Source organism: Salmo trutta, chromosome 26 (genome assembly GCF_901001165.1).
Source record: "Salmo trutta chromosome 26, fSalTru1.1, whole genome shotgun sequence".
NCBI classification, from domain to species: Eukaryota; Metazoa; Chordata; class Actinopteri; order Salmoniformes; family Salmonidae; genus Salmo; species Salmo trutta.
In genome coordinates this window covers 19,934,217-19,957,699 of record NC_042982.1, presented here as the reverse complement: position 1 = coordinate 19,957,699, position 23,483 = coordinate 19,934,217, and the positions used below count along the sequence as shown (strand labels likewise).

The following is a 23,483-nucleotide window of genomic DNA, read 5'->3' as shown; positions in this document are numbered from 1 at the left end:
CACACAAACCCCCCACCCCCACAAACACACATCCACGTTACAGAAAACAACCCACATCTGCAGTAGTAGATACTGTGATGACCCTTCTAGGGCTGATCAGGGTTAATGCCAGTCAACGAATGACCAAAGATTTAGGAAAAAACAAAACATTGTGTGTATGCTGTGCATCCACAGTTAGTAATGGTAAACTACAAAAAAAGTTGTGTTTTCATCATGAAATGTGTTTCGAAAGGTTGCTGTGACATTCATACTCAAGTCACTAGTCCTCACTAGTGGTTGCCAGGTGATAGGTGTGGAAGTGTTAATTGGTTTTGGTGACTCACCTCACCTAACTTTCTCCTAGATGTTGATTAGTATAGAAGCTACTTCAAAAACGATGTACCTACACTACTCAGTGACCACTTGGCTGTATATGTACACTACAGACTACTGTCAGTGTAACAATACATTTATCCTATGAATACTTGTGCTTTACATTTTGAGCAAATTCAAATGTTTCCATAACTACCCAGCATACATTTAAATGGTGTGTTTTCCGAACAACTGTAACTGAGCTAAATATAGGAATTTCCCTATACACATGTTGGAATCTGGGATTGTCTTTTGAGTACATCCTCTCCTCCCAAGACTGCACACACTACATAGTTGCTAGAAAACCGTAGACATAAATGCTTTGGAATTCACAGCTATCCTTCTGGCTGGCAGCCAAGTCTCTCTCTCTCCCGCTCCCTCTAAATAAAATACAATTTAATTGGTCACATACACGTGTTTAGCAGATGTTATTGTGTGTGTAGCAAAATGCTTGTGATTCTAGCTCTGACAGTACAGTAATATCTAACAATGTCACAACATATACCCAATACACATAAATCTAAGTAAAGGAATTAGGAATATATAAACATATGGACGAGCAATGTCAGAGCGGCATAGACTAAGATACAGTAGAATAGTATATAATACAGTATATACATATGAGATGAGTAATGCAAGCTATGTAAACATTATTAAAGTGCCTAGTGTTCCATTTATTAAAGTGGCAGTGATTTCAAGTCTATGTATGTAGGCAGCAGCCTCTATGTGCTAGTGATGGCTATTTAACAGTCTGATGGCCTTGAGACTGAAAAACAGTTTCGCTCTCGGTCCCAGCTTTGATGCCCCTGTACTGACCTCGCCTTCTGTATGATAGCGGGGTGAACAGGCAGTGGCTCGGGTGGTTGTTGTCCCTGATGATCTTTTTGGCCTTCCTATGACATCGGGTGCTATAGGTGTCCTGGAGGGCAGGTAGTTTGCCCCCGATGATGCGTTGGGCAGACCGTACCATCCTCTGGAGAGCCCTGCTTCCTCCTATAGCGTCACCTTGACTACAGTATGAAGTCAGTAAAGACCAACTCCCTCATTCTGTTCTCCCTGAGCCTGGCTCTCCGGTTTCTGAACGTAGCGGATTCCTTGAAGAACCGCATTCCTGGTTGCCATGCCAACATCTCACAACAGTCACTCTGTTGAAGCACATCTGGATTTCCTGCCCAACCTCTTAGCAACAGAATAATGTTTATGACAATGTGGGTTCTTCCTGACAATGTGGACACTTCATAACAATGCAGGGACGTCATGACTTCGCAGAGACTTTTTCTCTAGGGGACGTTGTTGGCATTCTTATTGTCAGGCCCTAGGCACAATAATTATGTTTCTGTCCAATACCAGTGTACAACAAAATGTTAAAAAGTTTACTGTTGAGGTATTTATTTATTTATTTTTTATTTTACCTTTATTTAACTAGGCAAGTAATTTACAAACAAATTCTTATTTTCAATGACGGCCTAGGAACAGTGGGTTAACTGCCTTGTTCAGGGGCAGAACGACAGATTTTTACCTCGTCAGCTCGGGGATTCGATCTTGCAACCTTTCGGTTACTAGTCCAACACCCTAACCACTAGGCTACCTGCCAAGAAGATTTACTAGCACTTTTGAGAATTTTACTCAACTGCCCTGCATGTTTTATGGTTGACTGATTTCTAGTTAAGAGGCTGGTTCAATCTATGTGTGGATATTGGATGAGAGGGGTCTTAGATAGGCTGGTATCATTGGGTGAGTAGTTTACTGTATGGAACGACACTGAGGAATGGAAACAAGAAATGTTTTACAAAATAAGGGAACACTGGACCTAGATGAAAACATGCATATAACTAACTACAGATCCCCATCGGTCTGTTGCAATGAGAAGGGGCAGAGGCTGTCTTGAGTGAGTGGATTTGGGGTGGATGGGGTGCTGTTTTGACTGTTTGGGTGTATGGGATATGGGGGCGGAGACCTGGGCTGAGCGTGTGTGAGAGGGGGTTCATGTGGAGACCAGATTTCTTCTGTCTGGAAACACATGCTGAGGAGAGAGGCAGAGGGATTTCCCTCCTCCAAAGAGATGTGGCCGCAAAACACACAACAACTCTCCCGCCAAGAACCTATAGATACATTCTCTGCCTCACCCCACTTTCCGTTTCCTCTCCTTCACACTCAATCTCTCACTCAATCACCTTATCCTTCTCTATTGTACTTCACAGTAGGTGGGTGTAAGCTTGGGAGTATGGCAGCCCAACTCAAAGTTGGTGTTCTCACTTTGGTAATTGTAAGTTCTAATAACATCCATGCAGTGATAGGGCTAAAACACATGAGGTTATAGCTCATAGCTCTAGGTTTAGGCAACATGTTGAAAGAGCTGAAACTTGCGCAAAAATTAATAGCAAGCGATACTCCTTCTGCCTCCTCAACCCACAGAGTAGAACCCTGGCCAAAAAAGGAATGTCTGTGGAGCACATGAAGATCTCTGGAATATTTCTTTGGAAAATACATTCAGCAGCCTGCTATACAAATTAAATTGCTCCTGCTGACATTACTTCTTCAAGTCCAGGGACATTTTAGTGGTTTGTGAAAAGCAAACCACAATTTCACAAACCACATATTACAGAAAATGATGTTCATGAATTTACTTCCAAAGCAAATTCGAAATTATAACTCAACATGCTTTTTTTTTGCTTTTAGAGTACACTTAAGAGAGAGTAGGGATGAGAATGTTCAATAAGTTTGGAATGAAGAAGCAGAACGCATGGCATGTACTACAGCTTTGGCGGCTGCTGTACTAAGGCTATATTAGGCTGTACTAAGGCTATATTAGGCTGTACTAAGGCTATATTAGGCTGTACTAAGGTTATATTAGGTTGTACTAAGGCTATATTAGGTGGCGAGTCAGTGGAATCTGACAGAACGAGGGGACATGGAGAAACACTGGTCTGCAGGAGTGGGAATATCAGGGTCTTTTGAGAAGAAGCCAAGGGGAGAGAAAGCGAGAGGACAGGAGATGAAAGGAGAAGAGGAGGAGAAGAGAAGCTGGCAGGCAGTAGGGGTATACAGTGTATTTGGAAAGTGTTCAGACCCTTACCCTTTTCCACTTTGTTACATTTTAGAATAAGGCTGTAATGTATTAAATAAAACAAATTCTCATCAATCTACACACAATACCCCATAATGGCAAAGAGAAAAAACAGGTTTTTAGACATTTTTGTAAATGTATTAAACCTAAAACCCAGAAAAATCTGATTTACATAAATATTCAGAACCTTTGCTATGAGACTCAAAATTGAGCTCAGGTGCATCCTGTTTCCATTGATCATCCTTGAGATGTTTCTCCAAATTGATTGGATATGATTTGGAAAGACACACACCTGTCTACATAAGGTCCCACAGTTGACAGTGTATGTCAGAGCAAAAACCAAGCCATGAGGTCAAATGAATTGTCAGAAGGGTACCTGGGGAAGGGTACCAAAGAATTTCTGCAGCAATGAAGGTCCCCATGAACACAGTGGCCTACATCCTTCTTAAATGGAAAAAGTTTGAAACCACCAAGACCCTTTCTAGAGCTGGCCGCCCAGCCAAACTGAGCAATCGGGGGAGAAGGGCCTTGGTCAGGGTGGTGACCAAGAACCTGATGCTCACTCTGACAGAGCTCCAGAGTTCCTGTGTGGAGACGGGAGAATCTTCCAGAAGGACAACCATCTCTGCAGCACTCCACCAATTAGACCTTTATGGTAGAGTGGCCAGACAGAAGCCACTCCTCAGTAAAAGGAACATTACAGCCCGCTTGCAGTTTGCCAAAAGGCTCCTAAAGGACTCTCAGACCATGAGAAACAAGATTCTCTGGTCTGATGAAACCAATATTGAAGTCTTTGAACCGAATGCCAAGTGTCACATATGGAGGAAACCAGGCACCATCCCTACGGTGAAGAATGGTGGTTACAGCATCATGCTGTGGGGATGTTTTCAGTAGCAGGAACTACGAGACTAGTCAGGATCGAGGGAAAGATGAACAGAGCAAAGTACAGAGAGATTCTTGATGAAAACCTACTCTAGAGCGCTCAGGACCTCAGATCCTAAGCACACAGCCAAGACAATGCAGGAGTGGCTTTGGGACAAGTCTCTGTTTATCCTTGAGTGGCCCAGCCAGAGCCTGGACTTGATCAATCATCTCTGGAGAGACCTGAAAATAGCTGTGCAGCGACGCTCCCCCTCCAACCTGACAGAGCATGAGAGGATCTGCAGAGAAGAATGGGAGAAACTCCCCAAATACAGGTGCCAAGCTTGTAACGTCATACCCAAGAAGACTCGAGGCTGTAGACGTTGCCAAAGGTGCTGCAACAAAGTACTGAGTGAAGGGTCTGAAAACGTATGTAAATGTAATATTTCATTTTTAATACATTTGCAAACATTTCTAAAAACCAGTTTTTGCTTTGTCATTGTGGGGTACTGTAGAATTAATCAATTTTAGAATAAGGCTGTAACAAAAAAATTTGGAAAAAGTCAAGGGGTCTAAATACTTTCCAAATGCCCTGTAGATACAGATGTAGTATGTAGGGGAATCGATGATAGTATATCTCAAAGATGGAACACAGCAGTCAAAATAACAGTTCGAGGGTAGCGCATGACACTCGCTTCCCTACCAGCACTAAGCACTACTAATAAGAAAACTCAATAATACGTAACGAGACAGGGATGAAAGCAATTTGTGTTGGAGGGAAACAGCAAACACTGTTGAAACCTTCAAAAACATCTCAGTCAGAGAGCGGTTGAACTAAGAGCGCAGCTATAGCGACTGCAATTAGAAAAGCAACTAGAGTCAAATTACATCTCCCCTGCTGACCTAAACATCTTAAATGAACTGCATTAGGCTCAATTCCATTTTCTAAATGCTTTTTTCATTAACTTCTGCAGCAGTGCTCTAGTATCTACTCACCCTCGTTCATAGCAACCTCAATATTTCCAAATGTCATGGCCAACTGGGGCAGCCTACATACAAGGAGGAGAGGGGAGCTTTTTACGGTAAATGTTTCCTTGTTTTTCCATGAACCCAGTCAAGGGCAGTGACAACTCCAAAAATGTTTTTTATTTTTATTTTTTTCACCTTTATTTAACCAGGTAGGCCAGTTGGGAACAAGTTCTCATTTACAACTGCGACCTGGCCAAGATAAAGCAAAACAGTGTGACACAAACAGCAACACAGAGTTACACATGGAATAAACAAACATACAGTCAATAATACAATAGAGAAAGTCTATATGCAGTGTGTGCAAATTAGGTAGGATAAGGGGGGTGAGGCAATAAATACGCCATAGTGGCAAAATTATTACAGTATGGCAAATTAAACACTGGGGTGATAGATGTGCAGAAGATGAGTGTGCAAGTAGTGGTACTGGGGTGCAAAGGAGCAAAATAAATAACAATATGGTGATGAGGTAGTTGGATGGGCTATTTACAGATTGGCTATGTGCAGGTGAGCTGCTCTGACAGCTGGTGCTTAAAGCTAGTGAGGGAGCAGCTTCAGTGATTTTTGCAGTTCGTTCCAGTTATTGGCAGCAGAGAACTGGTAGGAAAGGCGGCCGAAGGAGGAATTGGCTTTGGGGGTGACCAGTGAAATATACCTGCTGGAGCGCGTGCTGCGGGTAGGTGCTGCTATGGTGACCAGTGAGCTGAGATAAGGCGGGGCTTTACCTAGCAACGACTTATAGATGACCTGGAGCCAGTGGGTTTGGCGACGGATATGAAGCGAGGGCCAGCCAACGAGAGCATACAGGTCGCAGTGGTGGGTATATGGGTATATGGTATATGGGTATATGGGGCTTTGGTGACAAAACGGATGGCACTGTGATAGACTGCATCCAATTTGCTGAGAAGAGTGTTGGAGGCTATTTTGTAAATGACATCGCCGAAGTCAAGGATCGGTAGGATAGTCAGTTTTACTAGGGTATGTTTGGCAGCATGAGTGAAGGATGCTTTGTTGCGGAATAGGAAGCCGATTCTAGATTTAATTTTGGATTGGAGATGCTTAATGTGAGTCTGGAAGAAGAGTTTACAGTCTAACCAGCCACCTAGGTATTTATAGTTGTCCACATATTCTAAGTCAGAACCGTCCAGAGTAGTGATGTTGGACAGGTGGGCAGGTGTGGGCAGCGATCAGTTGATGAGCATGCATTTAGTTTTGCTTGCATTTAAGAGCAGCTGGAGGCCACGGAAGGAGAGTTGTATGGCATTGAAGCTCGTCTGAAGGTTAGTTAACACAGTGTCCAAAGAAGGTCCAGAAGTATACAGAATGGTGTCGTCTGCATAGAGCTGGATCAGAGAATCACCAGCAGCAAGAGCGACATCATTGATATATACAGAGAAAAGAGTCGGCCTGAGGATTGAACCCTGTGGCACCCCAATAGAGACTGCCAGAGGTCCGGACAACAGGCCCTCCGATTTGACACACTGAACTCTATCTGAGAAGTAGTTGGTGATCCAGGCGGGGCAGTCATTTGAGAAACCAATGCTGTTGAGTCTGCCGATAAGAATGTGGTGATTGACAGAGTTGAATACAGCTGCACAGTATTGTCTCTTATCAATGGCGGTTATGATATCGTTTAGGACCTTGAGCGTGGCTGAGGTGCACCCATGACCAGCTTGGAAACCAGATTGCATAGCGGAGAAGGTACGGTGGGATTCGAAATGGTCGGTGATCTGTTTGTTAACTTGGCTTTCGAAGACCTTAGAAAGGCAGGGTAGGATATATATAGGTCTGTAGCAGTTTGGGTCTAGAGTGTCTCCCCGTTTGAAGAGGGGGATGACCGCAGCAGCTTTCCAATTTTTGGGGGATCTCAGACGATACGAAAGAGAGGTTGAACAAGCTAGTAATAGGGGTTGCAACAATTTTGGCTGATAATTTTAGGAAGAGAGGGTCCATATTGTCTAGCCCTGCTGATTTGTAGAGGTCCAGATTTTGCAGCTCTTTCAGAACATCAGCTATCTGGATTTGGGTGAAGGAGAAATGGGGGAGGCTTGGGCAAGTTGCAGTGAGGGGTGCCGGGCGGTTGACCGGGGTAGCCAGGTGGAAAGCATGGCCAGCCGTAGAAAAATGCTTATTGAAATTCTCAATTATGTTACTGAAACTACAGCAGGAAACCCCTTGAAACAAAAAGCACCCCTGACAACTTCTGCAAATGCAAATATGGTGTTTGTCAGAATGTCTGTTTCCAGACCCTTATATCTTCTGTTATGAATCTTCCATATGCTCTTTCATACATATGACAGTTTCTCCTCAGTCAGATCTGAGTGGGGCAGTTTTGTGTTCATACGGGCGCCCTATTACTGGCACAGACGGCAGGACTTCCTGTTTCCCAAGGGAATGGAGGGGTCAGGGGTTGTTTGGGGGCTATACGAGGAGTCTCGTGTTGCTCTGTGTCAAACTGCCAGTGGAGTACCCATATGACATTGTAAGAGGACTCACGTCTTTCTTACCCAGTGAGCTCCACTTAAGTAGAAAAAAGTATAACGTTTCTATGGAACATTTGACTGCTTATCCCCCCACAGTTACTAAGACTAGGCCATGTTCACTAGACATGAAATGGAAGAAAACGGCCTTCCAGCTGAACTTATCCAATAAGAAACTCTAGTTTATGTTTTACATTGCCCAACCATTCTGCTATGATACTGTATGCCCTGATGAATACGAGCCTGGTCGACGACTACTGGAACTACTACCAAAGCTTTGCCTTATGCTAACTCTTTAGCGTCAGTCCTTAGCTTGAGTCTTTGGTGTTGTTAAGTCTGCATTTCAGAGAAACCCATCTACAGCATTACAAAGTGAGTGACTAACCAAAATTACTTTCAGAGGATGAGGGGGTACGCCAAAAAGGCTGTTTTTTCCACAGACCGTAGAAATTGTCAACAAGGCATTACCCAAGACCAATGAAATGCTCCATTGAGATCTCAGATTCAGAAAAAGATTTTCTCTCCCTTTACTTCTCACAAAAAAACACAAAACAATGTTCTTATTTATCATTACTGCCAGGCCCTGACCCCATCAGTAAACCACAGGGGGAGAGGAAGAGAGAGTGAGAGAGAGGAGAGAAGGAGAGATAGAATAAAGAAAGAATAAAGAAAGATTGATAGAGACACAGGAAGAGAGCAGGAGACAGAAAGGGACCACAACATAGACGAAAAGGATGATGTGAGAGAAGGAGAGGAAAAGTGGAAGTCTCAGTTCCTCCCAGGCCACAGCCATGGACTGTGTATCTGTCAACACTCATCCAGACCTCCTCCTTCTGTCCTGAATGGAGCTTCCAGGAAAGAAGGGAGCGAAGAACAACAACAACAACAAAACTTCAGAATGGGGGACTGGCTGGCTGCTTGCCCTGGAATTAGGAGAGGATGAGAACCATAGGGTGACGTCAGGGGAGAATGAAGTCCATGGAGGGACTGAGCCAAAATACACTGGGTCACTATGCTTCCAGGGCCAGAGGCATGTGGAGCTGCCTAACAAGCTGAGCTGAATCCAGTCAGCCAGTCATTTAGTTTAGATATGGAGCTGCCTGGCAGACTGAGTCCAGCCAGTCAGTCTGTCAGTTTAGATATGCAGGGCTTTCCCTGGACAGTGTTGATACATTGACGAGGAACAGCCAGCTGTGAGTCATACATACACGAGAGGCTGAGTGTGAATACTGTACTACTCACCAGCATGTGTGCGAGAGATATAGAGAAACACACACTTATAGAGGCTCACACATATAAATAGGGATGTGCCCACATTGGATTCACATCAGGCGCCTATACACAAACATTAGTTATATAAGTATAATAACTCTATTAGACAAGCAGACAGGGACAGACTCGACAAAATTCTACAAATTCAAATCTACACAAATCCTCTAACCACCCATCTAAAAATGTACATCAACATCACAAACCGGTCCTCAAAATAAAAAGTTCTTCAAAAGCTCAGTATTGCCATGAAAATGGGTCAGGCAGAAGAGCCTTGGCGTATGCCATGGTCAGTTTAGCATTTTACCCCCCAATGGTTAAAGTTAGGATGGGGGAGGGCAAACTGATCCTAGATCTGTTGCCAGCAGGCAACTTCTTACCCTGATGCAAAGCCTCAAGCAGCATTCTACAAAGACGAGAAACCCATTCTCAAGGGAATGAGAACAACACTATCAGGTCTTTCTCAATAACACTGGTGAACAATGACATTTTTTCTCAAAAGGACAATGATGAACAATGACTCTTCACCAGGTGCTCTCATTTGAGGCATATTACGTAGTACTGGAGCTGTCTAGCCTTGATGGGAAAGAGAACGATAATGAGGGGTAGTTCCTAGCTAGTGTGACCAATGGGGTTAAAACCCAGACTTTCTAAGGGACAGTAGAGTACATTAGCCCGCTAAGCTGAAGTCTAGGCATTCACTTAGGTTGCCAATGCAACTAATCAGGTCTTCGGCAAATGTACTCATTGTGCAAGCGTGGTTACCCAAAGACCTCTGTTACACTTCCGTGCCTGGGGGTTGACTTCCTCAAGGGGGATGTTAGGCAGGTTAGCAGCCTGATGAGGAAGGATGGCTGGAAAAGGTTAACAGTAAGGTCTTCATTTTCTTGTTCTTTATTTATTTTTGGGGGGGATTATGTGTGTATTGTTATTGTATTGCTAGATCTTACTGCATTGTTATAACTAGAGACATTGCAGGTGCAGCAAAATGCTTATAACATCTGCAAAACTGTGCAAGCAACCAATAAAATGTGATTTGAGCTCTGCTGTATGCTAACAGGGGCCAACGACTGTGGGGGTTTTGTGTGTGCACTGTGTGATGCTTTCACTGCTTCAGTATTCTCTGGTGGGTGTTTTAGCTAGATAATGAGGTTGAGACAGATTTATTTATCAAGGTTATGGTGAGTGAGGTCAGGTAACCTGATCCTAGATCTGTGGTTGTACATAACGTGTACCTCAAACCTTGTAGATGCTACCAGGGCCACTTACCACTGTGTGATGGAATAGGAGCTCCCATGACTGGATCATCTTCTGGTTGAGCACCATATCAAGGAAGTCATAGATGAAGTAGCCTGTTGAACAAAACAAGGAAAAGGCATATTCTAGCTTAGAACCAAAACAAAGCAATGGAGATTGATAGAACAAAGGCTTTTTCAGTGGAGGAGCGTTTGGCATATCAAGTATATTTAGTGGGGACCCTTCTTGCCAGTCGCTTCCATGACGACACCAAGGATGGTAACCAAGATGTCAGTTAAAGAGCGCTATTTAGATCAGTCCCCTGCTATGGGCGTAACCATGGAGACAGCTTTTCAGAATGGTGGAAAAATAATGAAGCGTTAAAGATAGTCGGGTGTGTGTATGTAGCGCAGGGGGTCCTCCTCTAGGGCAGACTAGAATTAACCCTAGTCTGTGTTCCTACTGCATGTTCTATTTGACATTCAACACCAAACGGCTTCTGTAAATATTGTGATAAGACGTATACCTTTAGAGCATCCTCAGCTGCTATATGACAAACACATGCTGAAGAAACAACGGATGTTTACTTCACGTCCTGACCATGGTAAGCTGTTATTTTCTATGGTAGAGTAGGTCAGGGCGTGACAGGGGGGTTTATTCTATGTGTTATATTTCTATGTTCTTAGGTTCTAGTTTTTGTATTTCTATGTTGGTTTGTTTGGGATGATCTCCAATTAGAGGCAGCTGGTCTTCGTTGTCTCTAATTGGAGATCATACTTAAGTAGGGGTTTTTCTTCCTGGGTTTTGTGGGTGATTATTTTTGAGTAGTGTTTGTTTCTCCTCTGCGTCACGGTTTGTTGTTTTGTCGATTCAGTTTATTTATGCATTGCAAGGTTTCCCAGATTAAATAAAATGTGGAACTACACACACACTGCACTTTGGTCCTCTACTCCTTTCGACAGCCGTGACAACTTAACCAAATTGTCCAAATTGAATCCCAAAAATAATTCTTACTGTGCATTGGGAATTGATTTTGACTGAATAGGATCCATATTAGATTTTAAAAGTGTCATCCATTCATCTCTTATCATTCCTAAACGTGTATAAAGAAAAGCCATTTTACAACCAGTGAAGACCGTCAACCTAGTTCAAGCTCTCACGTTACTGAACCATGGTGGCATGTGACCAACTGTCTGCCCGTTGGCCTTCCAACAGGCTCTCTTATCATTATGACACTGACTGTGTTTCATAAGGAATCATTGGTTCGGTCTCTCTGTCCCCGTCTCACCCCCTGCCACTGTCCTTCTGCCCCAGTCTCTCTCACACCTTTCTGTACCACCACACGTGGCTGAAAATGTAAACATTTGTTTGTAGTGTTTAAATTCAACAGCAGCATACATGTTATCTCAAACGGCTGGTGACTGGAGCCAATCTCTCCCGTTCTGTGAGTTTTGGGCAGTGACTGTCCAACGACATGGTGATCAAACACAACTTGTCTATACACTGGCTGACAGCCAAACCCTGGATGTTTGGTTGAGATGAGTCTACATCAGAAAATCTGTGTGACAGATCACAGTTTCTCGAAACAAAAATATTCTTAAAATGAACTTAACGACACACCCAATAGGAGAGTGGCACTTCATGATAGTGTCATGTTTGGTGTGTAACACTGCTTTACCTTTGGTCAGCCTGGGAGGGTGCCTACTGCAATGTTATGCTTTCCAAAATGTCAACACCTTTGCCTTGGCCTGACATAATCAAGTCAGCCCACAGACAGAGGCCCAGACTAGTGTTTGTTTGGTCAATCAGAGCGAAAAACAAACAAAACATTTCAAATATAGCCTCCGAACATACAGTAGGTTTCTACTATGTGGCCAAGCTGCCATGTCAAAATTGCCTATAGTGAAAATACTTTGTCTTTCTAGCTTTGCATTGTGGCCTGATAGTGACGACCATACTATAGGCTCAGTGTCACTGTCACGCCACATTGTTGTAGGCAGGGCTCAGAGGAAGCACCATCCACCATCCCTCCTCACCCAGACTCCCTTCTCTGTTACTTCTCTGTTATAGATGGCATTTGACCCGGGCAGGCTGCTGCAGTATACATCAACAGCCTTCTTCTCAGGCGCTACGGCCCATTCTAGGGTCACGCAACCTACAGGGGTAGGTCCGGAGCAGTGCCTGGGACGAAGCATCATAATGCTCCCCATTGATTCTAGAATTCCTAACAACACTGACAGGCAGCATTCAAGGGTGGGTGGATTCTCTGGGAGAATGCTAACAATCCTTGGAATTCCAAGGGAGCCCTTGTTAGCCAGGCACAGATCCAATAAATTAACAGCTTATAGAGTGTAAAATTAGCTCAATACACGAGACAATTAGAGAGCATGAAGTCAAGAGGAATTTTTATTTATAGGGGCTGTACAGAGGGCAGAGGGCTTTGTATGCATCGCGGAAGTTAGAGTAGCAATGATCGAGATTACAACCAACTTGTGTCGCGCATTCAATATGATACAATTTAGGAAGACTTGTTCTCAGGTTAGCTTTGTTAAAATCCCCAGCTACAATAAATGCAGCCTCAGGATGTATGGTTTCCAGTTTACAAAGAGTCCAGTGAAGTTCTTTCAGGGCCGACGAGGTATCTGCTTGGGGGGGATATACACGGCTGTGACTATAATCTAAGAGAATTCTCTTGGAAGATAATACAGTCGGCATTTGATTGTCAGGAATTCTAGGTCAGGTGAACAAAAGGACTTGAGTTCCTGTATGTTGTTGTGATTACACCATGAGTCGTTAATCATAAGGCATACCCCGCCCTTCTTACCAGAGAGATGTTTGTTTCTGTCGGCGCGATGCATGAAGAAACCGGGTTGCTGTACCGACTCTGACAACATATCCCTAGTGAGCCATGTTTCTGTGAAACAGAGAATGTTACAATCTCTTATGTCTCTCTGGAAGGCAACTCGTGCCCTAATTTCGTCCACCTTGTCATCTAGAGATTTGACATTGGCGAGTAATATGCTCGGAAGCGGTGGATGGTGTGCTTGCCTTCTGGGTCTGACTAGTAGGCCGCTCCGTCCGCCTCTCCTGCGGCGGCCGCGTTGTTTTGGGTCAGCCTCTGGGATAAGATCCCATGTCCAGGGTGGAGGTCCGAACAAAGGATCCGCTTCAGGAAAGATGTATTCCTGGTCGTAATGTTGGTAAGTTGACATCGCTTTTATATCCAATAGTTCTTCCCGGCTGTATGTAATAACACTTGAGATTTAATGGGCTAACAATGTAAAAAAAGAATACATTAAAAAAAACTAATAATTGCATAGTTTCCTAAGGACCTGAAGCGTGGCGACCATCTCTGTCGGCGCCATCTCAGACCCGTCCTTGGTCGGCAGGATCCCTGGAAAGAGACAAGCAGTCCCAGCAACTGATGCCAACTGCATCGCGGGATCCAAACTAAGAACCTAGCTAGCTACCAAGAACTTTCCAATACTCTTTCAAACAACAAACTTTCCAAACAAACAAAACTGAGCTCTTCCTCGTTCTGCGTTCAACAGGAAGTGACAAGGCGTTGACCCTGGTTGCTTCTGTGGATCGCTCTGAATCGGAGTCTGTTAGATGACTGAATGTAATGTAAATATTGAGCGGCTTCACTGCAAGTAGATTGTATGTTTTGTTATAATATATTTATATATGCTTCTCGTTCTTTAGTTTAGTGGTTCAGAGCATTGGGCCAGTAAGCGAAAGATTGATGGTTAGAATCCCCAAGCCGACGAGGTGAAAAATCTGTGTGTGTGCACTTGAGCAAGTGTCACGCCCTGACCATAGAGAGCCTTTTTATTCTCTATGTTGGTTACGTCGGGGTGTGACTAGGGTGGGTAATCTAGGTTGTTTATTTCTATGTTGGCCTGGTATGGTTCCCAATCAGAGACAGCTGTTTTTTTGTTGTCTTTGATTGGGGGATCATATTTAGGCAGCCATTTCCCCACTGTGTTTTGTGGGATCTTGTTTATGTGTAGTTGCCTGTGAGCACTTCATTTGCTTCACGTTTCGTTCGTTCTTTATTGTTTTTTTGTGCGTTTCATTCAATAAACATGTGGAACCCATATCACGCTGCGCTTTGGTCCGAATGTTATTATGACGATCATGACAGCAAGGCCCTTAACCCTAATTGCTCCTGTAAGTCGCTCTGGATAAGAGCATCTGCAAAATGACTAAAATGTAACAATATCCTGCTTGTATTTTCCCTATAAACAATGGCTTGACTTACTTTTGATATTACCCTAATAAAGTTTAGAAACTGTTGTGAAGGTTTGGCATGTGGCGTGGCTATTAGCCTATTATACCGCAGGCAGTGTGCACTGGCACTCCAACTGACAACGACAGTTGAACTTGAGGTAAGGAAGAATGTTTTATGCCTACCAGAGTTACTCCTATAATCTAACAATATAATGCTTATCTTCAGAAAACATATTCTGATTGAAAAATAACAAATTAGCCTTCTTCTGTATGCCTATATTTGTATAGCAGACGCAGTAGCCTATCTGACAAGGATAAAGAATTGCATGTTGGTCATAGGATGCCGCCGGCATTCCTCTCTCCTTGCTCTCTGGGGCTAGGGCTAACACGTTGCGTGCGCGAGCGTTGCAAAATACATTTACAAACACGTTATTCGATAATTTCATCCAAACTGCTCAAGCGTCTGGTAAACCAGTCCCACCTCTCCAATCTCTTCATTGGTTTTTAGGAGCATATATTTTAGGAGCATATACCCACTTGGGTATATATAAAGTCCACAGATTAAGAAGAAAAATTAAGGAGAGATTTAGATTTCCCCTTTTATCTGTGGATTAATTGTTGGAGTAGAGAACACACGATTTTGGGTGACTCAAAATGGGTCAAAATTCTACAAAGATCCAGAAAAAAAGGACTGTGCATTTCTAGTAAAATAACAACCCAATGTTTATATCCCAGGACAAATTAGCTAGCAACAGCAAGCTAGCTAGCTAAATCTCCATAAATTGTTCATGTGTTTCGACCCATCCCAAAATTAATATAGTTGGTTCAGAGTAGAAATGTGGCGGTCATGAAATTTTGCCAGCCGGTGAATGTCAAGCAAATAATTGCCGGTCTCATGGTAATTGACAGCTAATTAACAAACACATTTAGCATCCCCTGGCTTCCATGTATAGCCTACAAGCCACTGATGCAGAAATTTGGAACATCTTCATTTTAAGTCTAATAAATCCATGTAATATAGCCTACGCCATCACAATAAATCAATTATTTATTTTAGACAGGTCTAAAGAACATGACATGAAGAAAATGTAGTCTATTTCAAAAGAACAGAATAGCATACTCTGAATTGTCCTTATGTTATTCCCTGATCTGGCTATGTGCTATATTATTTCATTTAGCAGACAAGATTTGCTTAGAATTCCATTGCATTATTTTACATTATTTTATAGTATGAAGAATACAATAGGTTAACAAAAACAGATACTCCTATATGCAAAAATGTAGATTTAGGTGAACGGATGATCTCCGTGGGACTATAAATTTGTTTTTCAACAGGACAATGACCCAACACACCTCCAGGCTGTGTAAGGGCTATATGACCAAGAAGGAGAGTGATGGAGTACTGCATCAGATGACCAGGCCTTCACAATCACCCGACCTCAACCCAATTGAGATGGTTTGTGATAAGTTGACCAACAGAGTGAAGAAAAAACAGCCAACAAGTGCTCAGCATATGTAGGAACTCCTTCAAGACTGTTGGAAAAGCATTCCAGGTGAAGCTGGTTGAGAGAATGCCAAGAGTGTTCAAAGCTGTCATCAAGGCAAAGGGTAGAAGAATCTAAAATATAAAGAATCTAATGTATGCCAGTTAGGCTCTACACCCATGTAAAGCAGATTAATGGACTTTATTAAGAAGTTATTTGGCCACTTTAGTTGTGATGCAAACCTTATCAAAACATATACTGTAGGCCAGGCTACATGAGGTGTGCGACTATGATTTGAGAACGTCAACAACAAATATCAAGCGATGTTTGCCTTAAGCTGGGCATCATTCACAAGTGATAATATAGAATTCACAAGTGATAGGCTAATATTGTCACCCATCACACTATTCTTGATTTAATCTTGTCTTTACATATACTAAAGAATATATGTGTGAAATTTGTTTAGAATGGACCATTATCATGCACCTGTACCAAAACAGGGGCACCCGGGAAAAAATAAATGTCATCTATGCACTTAAATAGCGAATGGAGGAATATTTTCATGTGGTTCATTTTCATGCCAGCCAGGTAGGCTATACTCCTGTTGTAAAGAGAAGCAATGTGCTTAATAGTAGGAAAGTTGAGAAATAAATATAGTAGGCCTAGCCTATAGAAAGCTGATGGGATCCTCCTCTTTTTAATAGAGTTTAATCAAAACTCTGTTTTCTCACGCAGTTGCATAGCCTATAGAAATGTTGGCAACATGAACTTATGGGCTTTCATGAAGTGTTTGGTTAGATTTTCAAATACATTTGCATTGATGTTAGAGTGATTAGAGGGACAATAGAGTGCTGAGTACAAGGCAGTTAGCAAGTTTGGTAGGCTCCTAATGACCATCAGCAGCATCAGAGCTTGGAAAAGCCTAATTATGGTGACTAAATGGTCACATGGAATTTTACTGCCGTCATGACTCGTGACCGCCGGTGTGGCGGTAATAAGGTCACGATTTTATATTTAAACCTGCGTGTCCTGATCGTGTCTGGATGGACAAAATCAACATGAGCGCGATTTCGGACCCAGACGCATGCCCAGTCTAGTCAGCATGTAAGCTTCTCTTCATTTATATTTTTTCCATATTAATATCACAGTGGACGCCTAAGCCTACAGGCCTACGCATGCCTTGCCCTGATGCATTTAGTGCTCAAATCTCTGACAGCTGAACCGTGAGGAGGATAATTGTTGTTTTACGAAAGTATAAACCAATAGGCTATAAAGTTTTGCATATGCTACACATCAAAACACAAGGAATAGTGTTTTTCAAAATTTGTTATAGGCTTTTTTTAAGGACATGTAAATGTGTCTCATTTGGCCAATATCCCTCATTTAATGATGACGCTGGCTGTGTGGGTAGACACCTTAAAGGTTATGCACCCAATGCATATGAATGACCGGTAAATTACTCAAATGTCCGATACATTAAAATCTTCCTAGTCACTTGTCCGCCGCCTAATTTTCCTAATGGAAACCCTGAGATATCTTCTCACACACACACACACACACACACACACTTCAAAGATTTTACTGAGTTACAATTCATATAAAGGAATTCAGTCAATTGAAATAATTTATTAGGCCCTGATCTATAGATTTCCCATGATAATGGAGGCAGCTTATGGTAGAAATTAACATTCAATTCTCTGGCAAATGCTCTGGCCGACATTCCTGCAGTCAGCATGCCAATTGCATACTCCCTCAAAACTTGAGACATCTGTGGCATTGTGCTGTGTCAAAACTACACATTTTTATGTGACCTTATAATTGTCCCCAGCACAAGGTGCACCTGTGTAATGATCATGCTGTTTAATCAGCATTTTGATATGCCTCCCGTCAGGTGGATGGATTATATTGGCAAAGGAGAAATGCTCACTAATAGGGATGTAAACAAACTTGTGCACAAAATTTGAGAAATAAGCTTTTTGTGCATATGGAAAAAATTAATTCAGCTCATTAAACATAGGACCAACACTTTACATGTTACGTTTATATTTTTCTTCAGTTGAGTATAGCTACAAAATACATTTTCCAGTAACACTGACTCCATGATGAAGATAGATAGCATAGGATACTCACCGGTGATGGCCGATGTGCTCATGCCAATATCTCAAGTTAAGATACTTTGAAAAGCAGTGCTGTTCGCTCAGAATCGCTCAAAAGTTGAGAAACAAATGTGTTAGTGTCTACAGACAGATTAGTCTTCTCTTTTCAGCAGTAGGCATTTTCTTTCCAAATGGTAGACCTACGTTTTTCTCGTGATTGTATTTTGAAATTTGTGAAAGGCAAAATGACAGCCAACCACAGAAATATAATCCATAGATGGCAGTTCCCATTCAAGTCTGGACTGGCAGCCATTGCTAGTGTACCCATGAGTTTAACAGTCAAAGTGCCAGAGTTAGAGGTTCCAAAATCCTTCTATGGATTATATCTATTTGTATTTATTATGATTTCCCATTAGCTGCTGCCTTACTCTTCCTGGGGTCCAGACACATCACACAACTAAACAAAAAAAAATGTAATAAAAGTACATCATATAACATCATTACCACACAAAATGTATAATACCACCATATAACAATATTGAAATGTGTGTGTGTGTGCTAGCGTGTGTATGAGTATGCGTGTGTGTCTCTTCACAGTCCGCGTTGGCCACAACGGAACAAACTGTTCTATATTTGGCGAGTGTATTGGCCAAATTGCAACCTTCCCAACTGTAAGTGCTTGTGATAAAACTTAATCCACTGCTATTTTTTAGAAGCCATTGATCCTCTGTAGCTAAATTATGCTCTCTGGTGTAGTATTTGGAATAATTGTACTTATATCTGTTTAGACTGGTGTAATTTTGGGGGAAATTATTTTTATATCCTGATTTCTGCAAAATTATTTTGATTGATCAGGGGTTCTGCAGTACCTCCAGCACCGTTACTTCCTGCTGCTATGTGTGGACAGCTCACACACAGCTTCAATTTCCCTCTGCCCATCCACACACTCACTCACCAATTGATACAGAAACCAACGTGTGCGAGAACACAGAATGGGTTCCTATCAAATCTTCGGCCATCTGTGGGTGTACGAAAAAGCTGCAGGGGAAAAACAGACACATTCAGTTGAGAGAATAACCAGAAAGCAATTAAAATGGATATATTATTCAAAGCAATGAAATCGTTTTTTGTATTATTGGGAGAGAAAGTTGGAGAGAATTAGCATAGTGAAAAAGGTGTAGGCTAGATAAAATTGATTCTGAAGCATTCTATATGACCATAGGTTAATTGATTTAACATTTCACAATTCAGTCCAGAACAAAACATTGTCCACATTATGTTACCTTACCCTACAAAAATCAACATTTTTACCTTTAAATTGTAAAAATGTATTATAAACCCTATTATCAGTTACTACCCTGTAATGAAAAAGCTAATTGAAAACAATTGATCTTTGCATGTCAAGCATCAAGGCAGTGGAAAACGACTCACCATAGTACAGCCCATATCCCAGTTAGCAGACTGTGGGTGAAAGATGTGCAGATATTTCTCCATTTCCAGGCATTTCTGCAAGCAGTCTCAGGAATAGGGAGTTTACTGACACCACAGTTGACAAGTTTAAAAAATCCAATAGAGCCACCCGCAGTCAAAAGCACTGAATTCAACTCCATGGCGACGACAAACTCCTTTCTGTGTCCTACTCCACTTGAAGAATTCTACGTTAGAAAATTCGCGCGCTGTAGTTGTCCAAGATCGAGGCGCTCGCTCTGCTCGCGATTGATATTTACACTGTCAAAGCAAACATACTGACTTTACTTTGGAGTTCCGTGTTATTCAGCCCAAAGCGATAAATGTTCTTCCGACTCCTGATGTCAGTCGACTCAAATGTAGGCAATTTATTGTTTTGTCTCATTAATGGAAGGTGAGGCGTGGACGTCAATGATGATCTATTCTATCCTATGATTTCAGGTTGACCATTTTTATTGTAGTACCAGCCAAAGGAGAAGACATAATTGCTTTCTCGGACGCATGTGCTGAGCGTGCGAACTGATGAAAAAGTTGTGAAATGCTCCTATTATAAAATTATCCTTGCTTGTGTAACTTGTGCTGTGGAGTTACCAAACACAGACAATCCCCGCCCTACTATAAAGGGGCGCAGCTAGAATAATTAAAGTATACGTCATGAATGTATCACCCCGCCTCCGTTCATTCATAAAGGGTTATGGGAATAGTAGTTTCATGAAATGTACCAGACAACATAGACGCACGTAGTTTTTTTCTGTGGGCCAGGACACGTCAAATAGTGTTATTTGACACGTCAAATAGTGTTATCTTTTTTGACACGCAAAGACCCAAACGGCGTTCCATACCATGCAGATAAAATTGTCTCGCGCACATACAGTGCTGGTCATAAAAGAAAGCTAGCTAGCTCATGGATGTAAACAATGTTCTTCCCCAAAAACACAGCAAAACGACATTATCTGTTTCAGTAGCTATAGTTAGCTAGCTAACTATAGAGCTAGGTGTCATCATCTAAAATAACCCTCACTTATAAAACAGTTCTTATTTGATTAATGGTGGTCGGACCCATCTATGTGAAGCTAGCCACAATAGTGGACTTTGCGGTTAGCCTTCAAAATAAAAGTATGTCATTGACAGTGATGCAAATGAATACAAATATAATTATGCCATAATTGAATAGATTATGCTAAACGACGTTGAAATGTTGATATATAAAATCAACAAAAGACAATTTGTTCATTTGACAAAAAGCTGTTGAAATCACACTGGATGTATTAGACTTTAGAATTGCATTAGGGGCATACTTATGTTTTTAATTTACCTTTATTTAACCAGGTAGGCTAGTTGAGAACAGGTTCTCATTTACAACTGCGACCTGGTCAAGATAAAGCAAAGCAGTTTGACACATACAACAACACAGAGTTACACATGGAATAAACAAACATACAGTCAATAATACAGTAGAAAAAGTCTATATACAGTGTGTGCAAATGAGGTAGGATAAGGGAGGTAAGGCAATAAATAGGCCATGGTGGCGAAGTAATTACAATATAGCAATTAAACACTGGAATGGTAGATGTGCATTAAATGAATGTGCAAGTAGAGATACTGGGGTGCAAAGGAGCAAGATAAATAAATAAATACCGTATGGGGATGAGGTAGGTAGATAGATGGGCTGTTTACAGATTGGTTATGTACAGGTGCAGTGATCTGTGAGCTGCTCTGACAGCTGGTGCTTAAAGCTAGTGAGGGAGATATGAGTCTCCAGCTTCAGTGATTTTTGCAGTTCGTTCCAGTCATTGGCAGCAGAGAACTGGAAGGAAAGGTGGCCAAAGGAAGAATTGGCTTTGGGGGTGACCAGTGAGATATACCTGCTGGAGCGCGTGCTACGGGTGGGTGCTGCTATGGTGACCAGTGGGCTGAGATAAGGCGGGGCTTTACCTAGCAGAGACTTGTAGATGACCTGGAGCCAGTGAGTTTGGCGGTGAGTATGAAGCGAGGGCCAGCCAACGAGAGCATACAGGTCGCAGTGGTGGGTAGTATATGGGGTTTTGGTGACAAAACGGATGGCACTGTGATAGACTGCATCCAATTTGCTTTGTTGACCAGCAACAAAGTAAACCACCACCAGATGCTTTGTTGCGAAATAGGAAGCCAATTCTAGATTTAATTTTGGATTGGAGATGCTTGATTTGAGTCTGGAAGGAGAGTTTACAGTCTAACCAGACACCTAGGTATTTGTAGTTGTCCACATATTCTAAGTCAGAACCGTCCAGAGTAGTGATGCTGGACGGGTGGGCAGGTGCGGGCAGCGATCGGTTGAATAGCATGCATTTAGTTTTACTTGCATTTAAGAGCAGTTGGAGGCCATGGAAGGAGAGTTGTATGGCATTGAAGCTCGTCTGGAGGTTTGTTAACACAGTGTCCAAAGAAGGGCCAGATGTATACAGAATGGTGTCATCTGCATAGAAGTGGATCAGAGAATCACCAGCAGCAAGAGCGACATCATCGATGTATACAGAGAAGAGAGTCGGCCCGAGAATTGAACCCTGTAGCACCACCATAGAGACTGCCAGAGGTCCGGAAACAGGCCCTCCGATTTGACACACTGAACTCTATCTGAGAAGTAGTTGGTGATCCAGGCGGGGCAGTCATTTGAGAAACCAATGCTGTTGAAAAACAATACTGCGTGGATGTTTTGGAGTCTGATAACTCTGAGGAGGACGTTGGGAAAAAATATCTTGGGTATTGAGTAGACTGATACCCCATTTAATTGATCCCCAATCCTTAGGTAAAGCTGTGCAGTGCAATATGAATGTCAATACACACAATAGGCTGACTGGGGAGGAGCTTTCACACAGTTACAGTCACTGTCCCGCGATAAGAGCTACAACACTAATATTTGCGTAAACTCTTCACAGGTTTGTTCTGTGGGTGTCACCAAGTAGACTGGTAACCCATTTCATTGCTTGTTTAACATTATCTAGTCTAAACATAGCATAATTCCACCAATTGTAACCTTCTGCATCACTTTCAAAGAGGTACTTTTATTTTGAAGGCAAACCGCAAATTCCACTATTGTGCCTAATCCTTATTGTGGCTAGCTTCACAACACATAACCTAGTCCGGTTGAGCCTCACTAGCCAGATGAAGCTAGCTGGCTGCTTATAACGTTATCTTTGGGCATTATTGAGGTCGTGCACTGATGTTGGGCGATTAGGCCTTGCTCGCAGTCGGCATTCCAATTAAGTGTTCGATGGGGTTGAGGTCAGGGCTCTGTGCAGGCCAGTCAAGTTCTTCCACACCGATCTCGACAAACCATTTCTTTATGGACCTCTCTTTGTACATGGGGGCATTGTCATGCTGAAACAGGAAAGGTCCTTCCCCAAACTGTTGCCACAAAGTTGGAAGCACCGAATCGTCTAGAATGTCATTCGATGTTGTAGCATAAGATTTCCCTTCACTGGAACTAAGGGGCCTAGCCCGAACCATGAAAAACAGCCCTAGACCATTATTCCTCCTCCACCAAACTTTAAAGTTGGCACTATGCATTGGGGCAGGTAGCATTCTCCTGGCATCAGCCAAACCCAGATTCGTCCACTGGACTGCCAGATGGTGAAGCATGATTCATCACTCCAGAGAACGCAGAGAACACCACTCCAGCTGACACTTGGCATTGTGCATGGTGATCTTAGGCTTGTGTGTGGATGGAAACCCATTTCATGAAGCACCCAACGAACAGTTATTGTGATGACATTGCTTTCAGAGGCAATTTGGAACTCGGTATTGACTGTTGCAACCGAGGACTGACGATTTTTACACGTTACGCACTTTAGCACGTGGCGGTCCCGTTCTGTGAACATGTGTGGCCTACCACTCCGGGCTGAGCCTTTGTTGTCCCTAGATGTTTCCACTTCAC

General features: G+C 42.5%; 1 protein-coding gene across 1 annotated transcript in view; it reads right to left on the bottom strand.

Annotated features, from left to right (window-relative positions):
• The window catches only part of LOC115163353 (TLC domain-containing protein 2-like), a 33,451-nt gene extending 13,291 nt beyond the window's left edge, over positions 1-20,160 (bottom strand). The window contains exons 1-3 of the mRNA XM_029715150.1: positions 19,535-20,160; positions 19,059-19,141; positions 10,324-10,406 (exon numbers count right to left, since the gene is read on the bottom strand). Of these exons, the coding sequence (XP_029571010.1) occupies positions 10,324-10,406; positions 19,059-19,141; positions 19,535-19,713 (345 nt within the window). The 5' untranslated portion in view covers positions 19,714-20,160. The remainder of the gene's footprint in view (positions 1-10,323; positions 10,407-19,058; positions 19,142-19,534) is intronic.
• Positions 20,161-23,483: the final 3,323 nt, after the last annotated feature.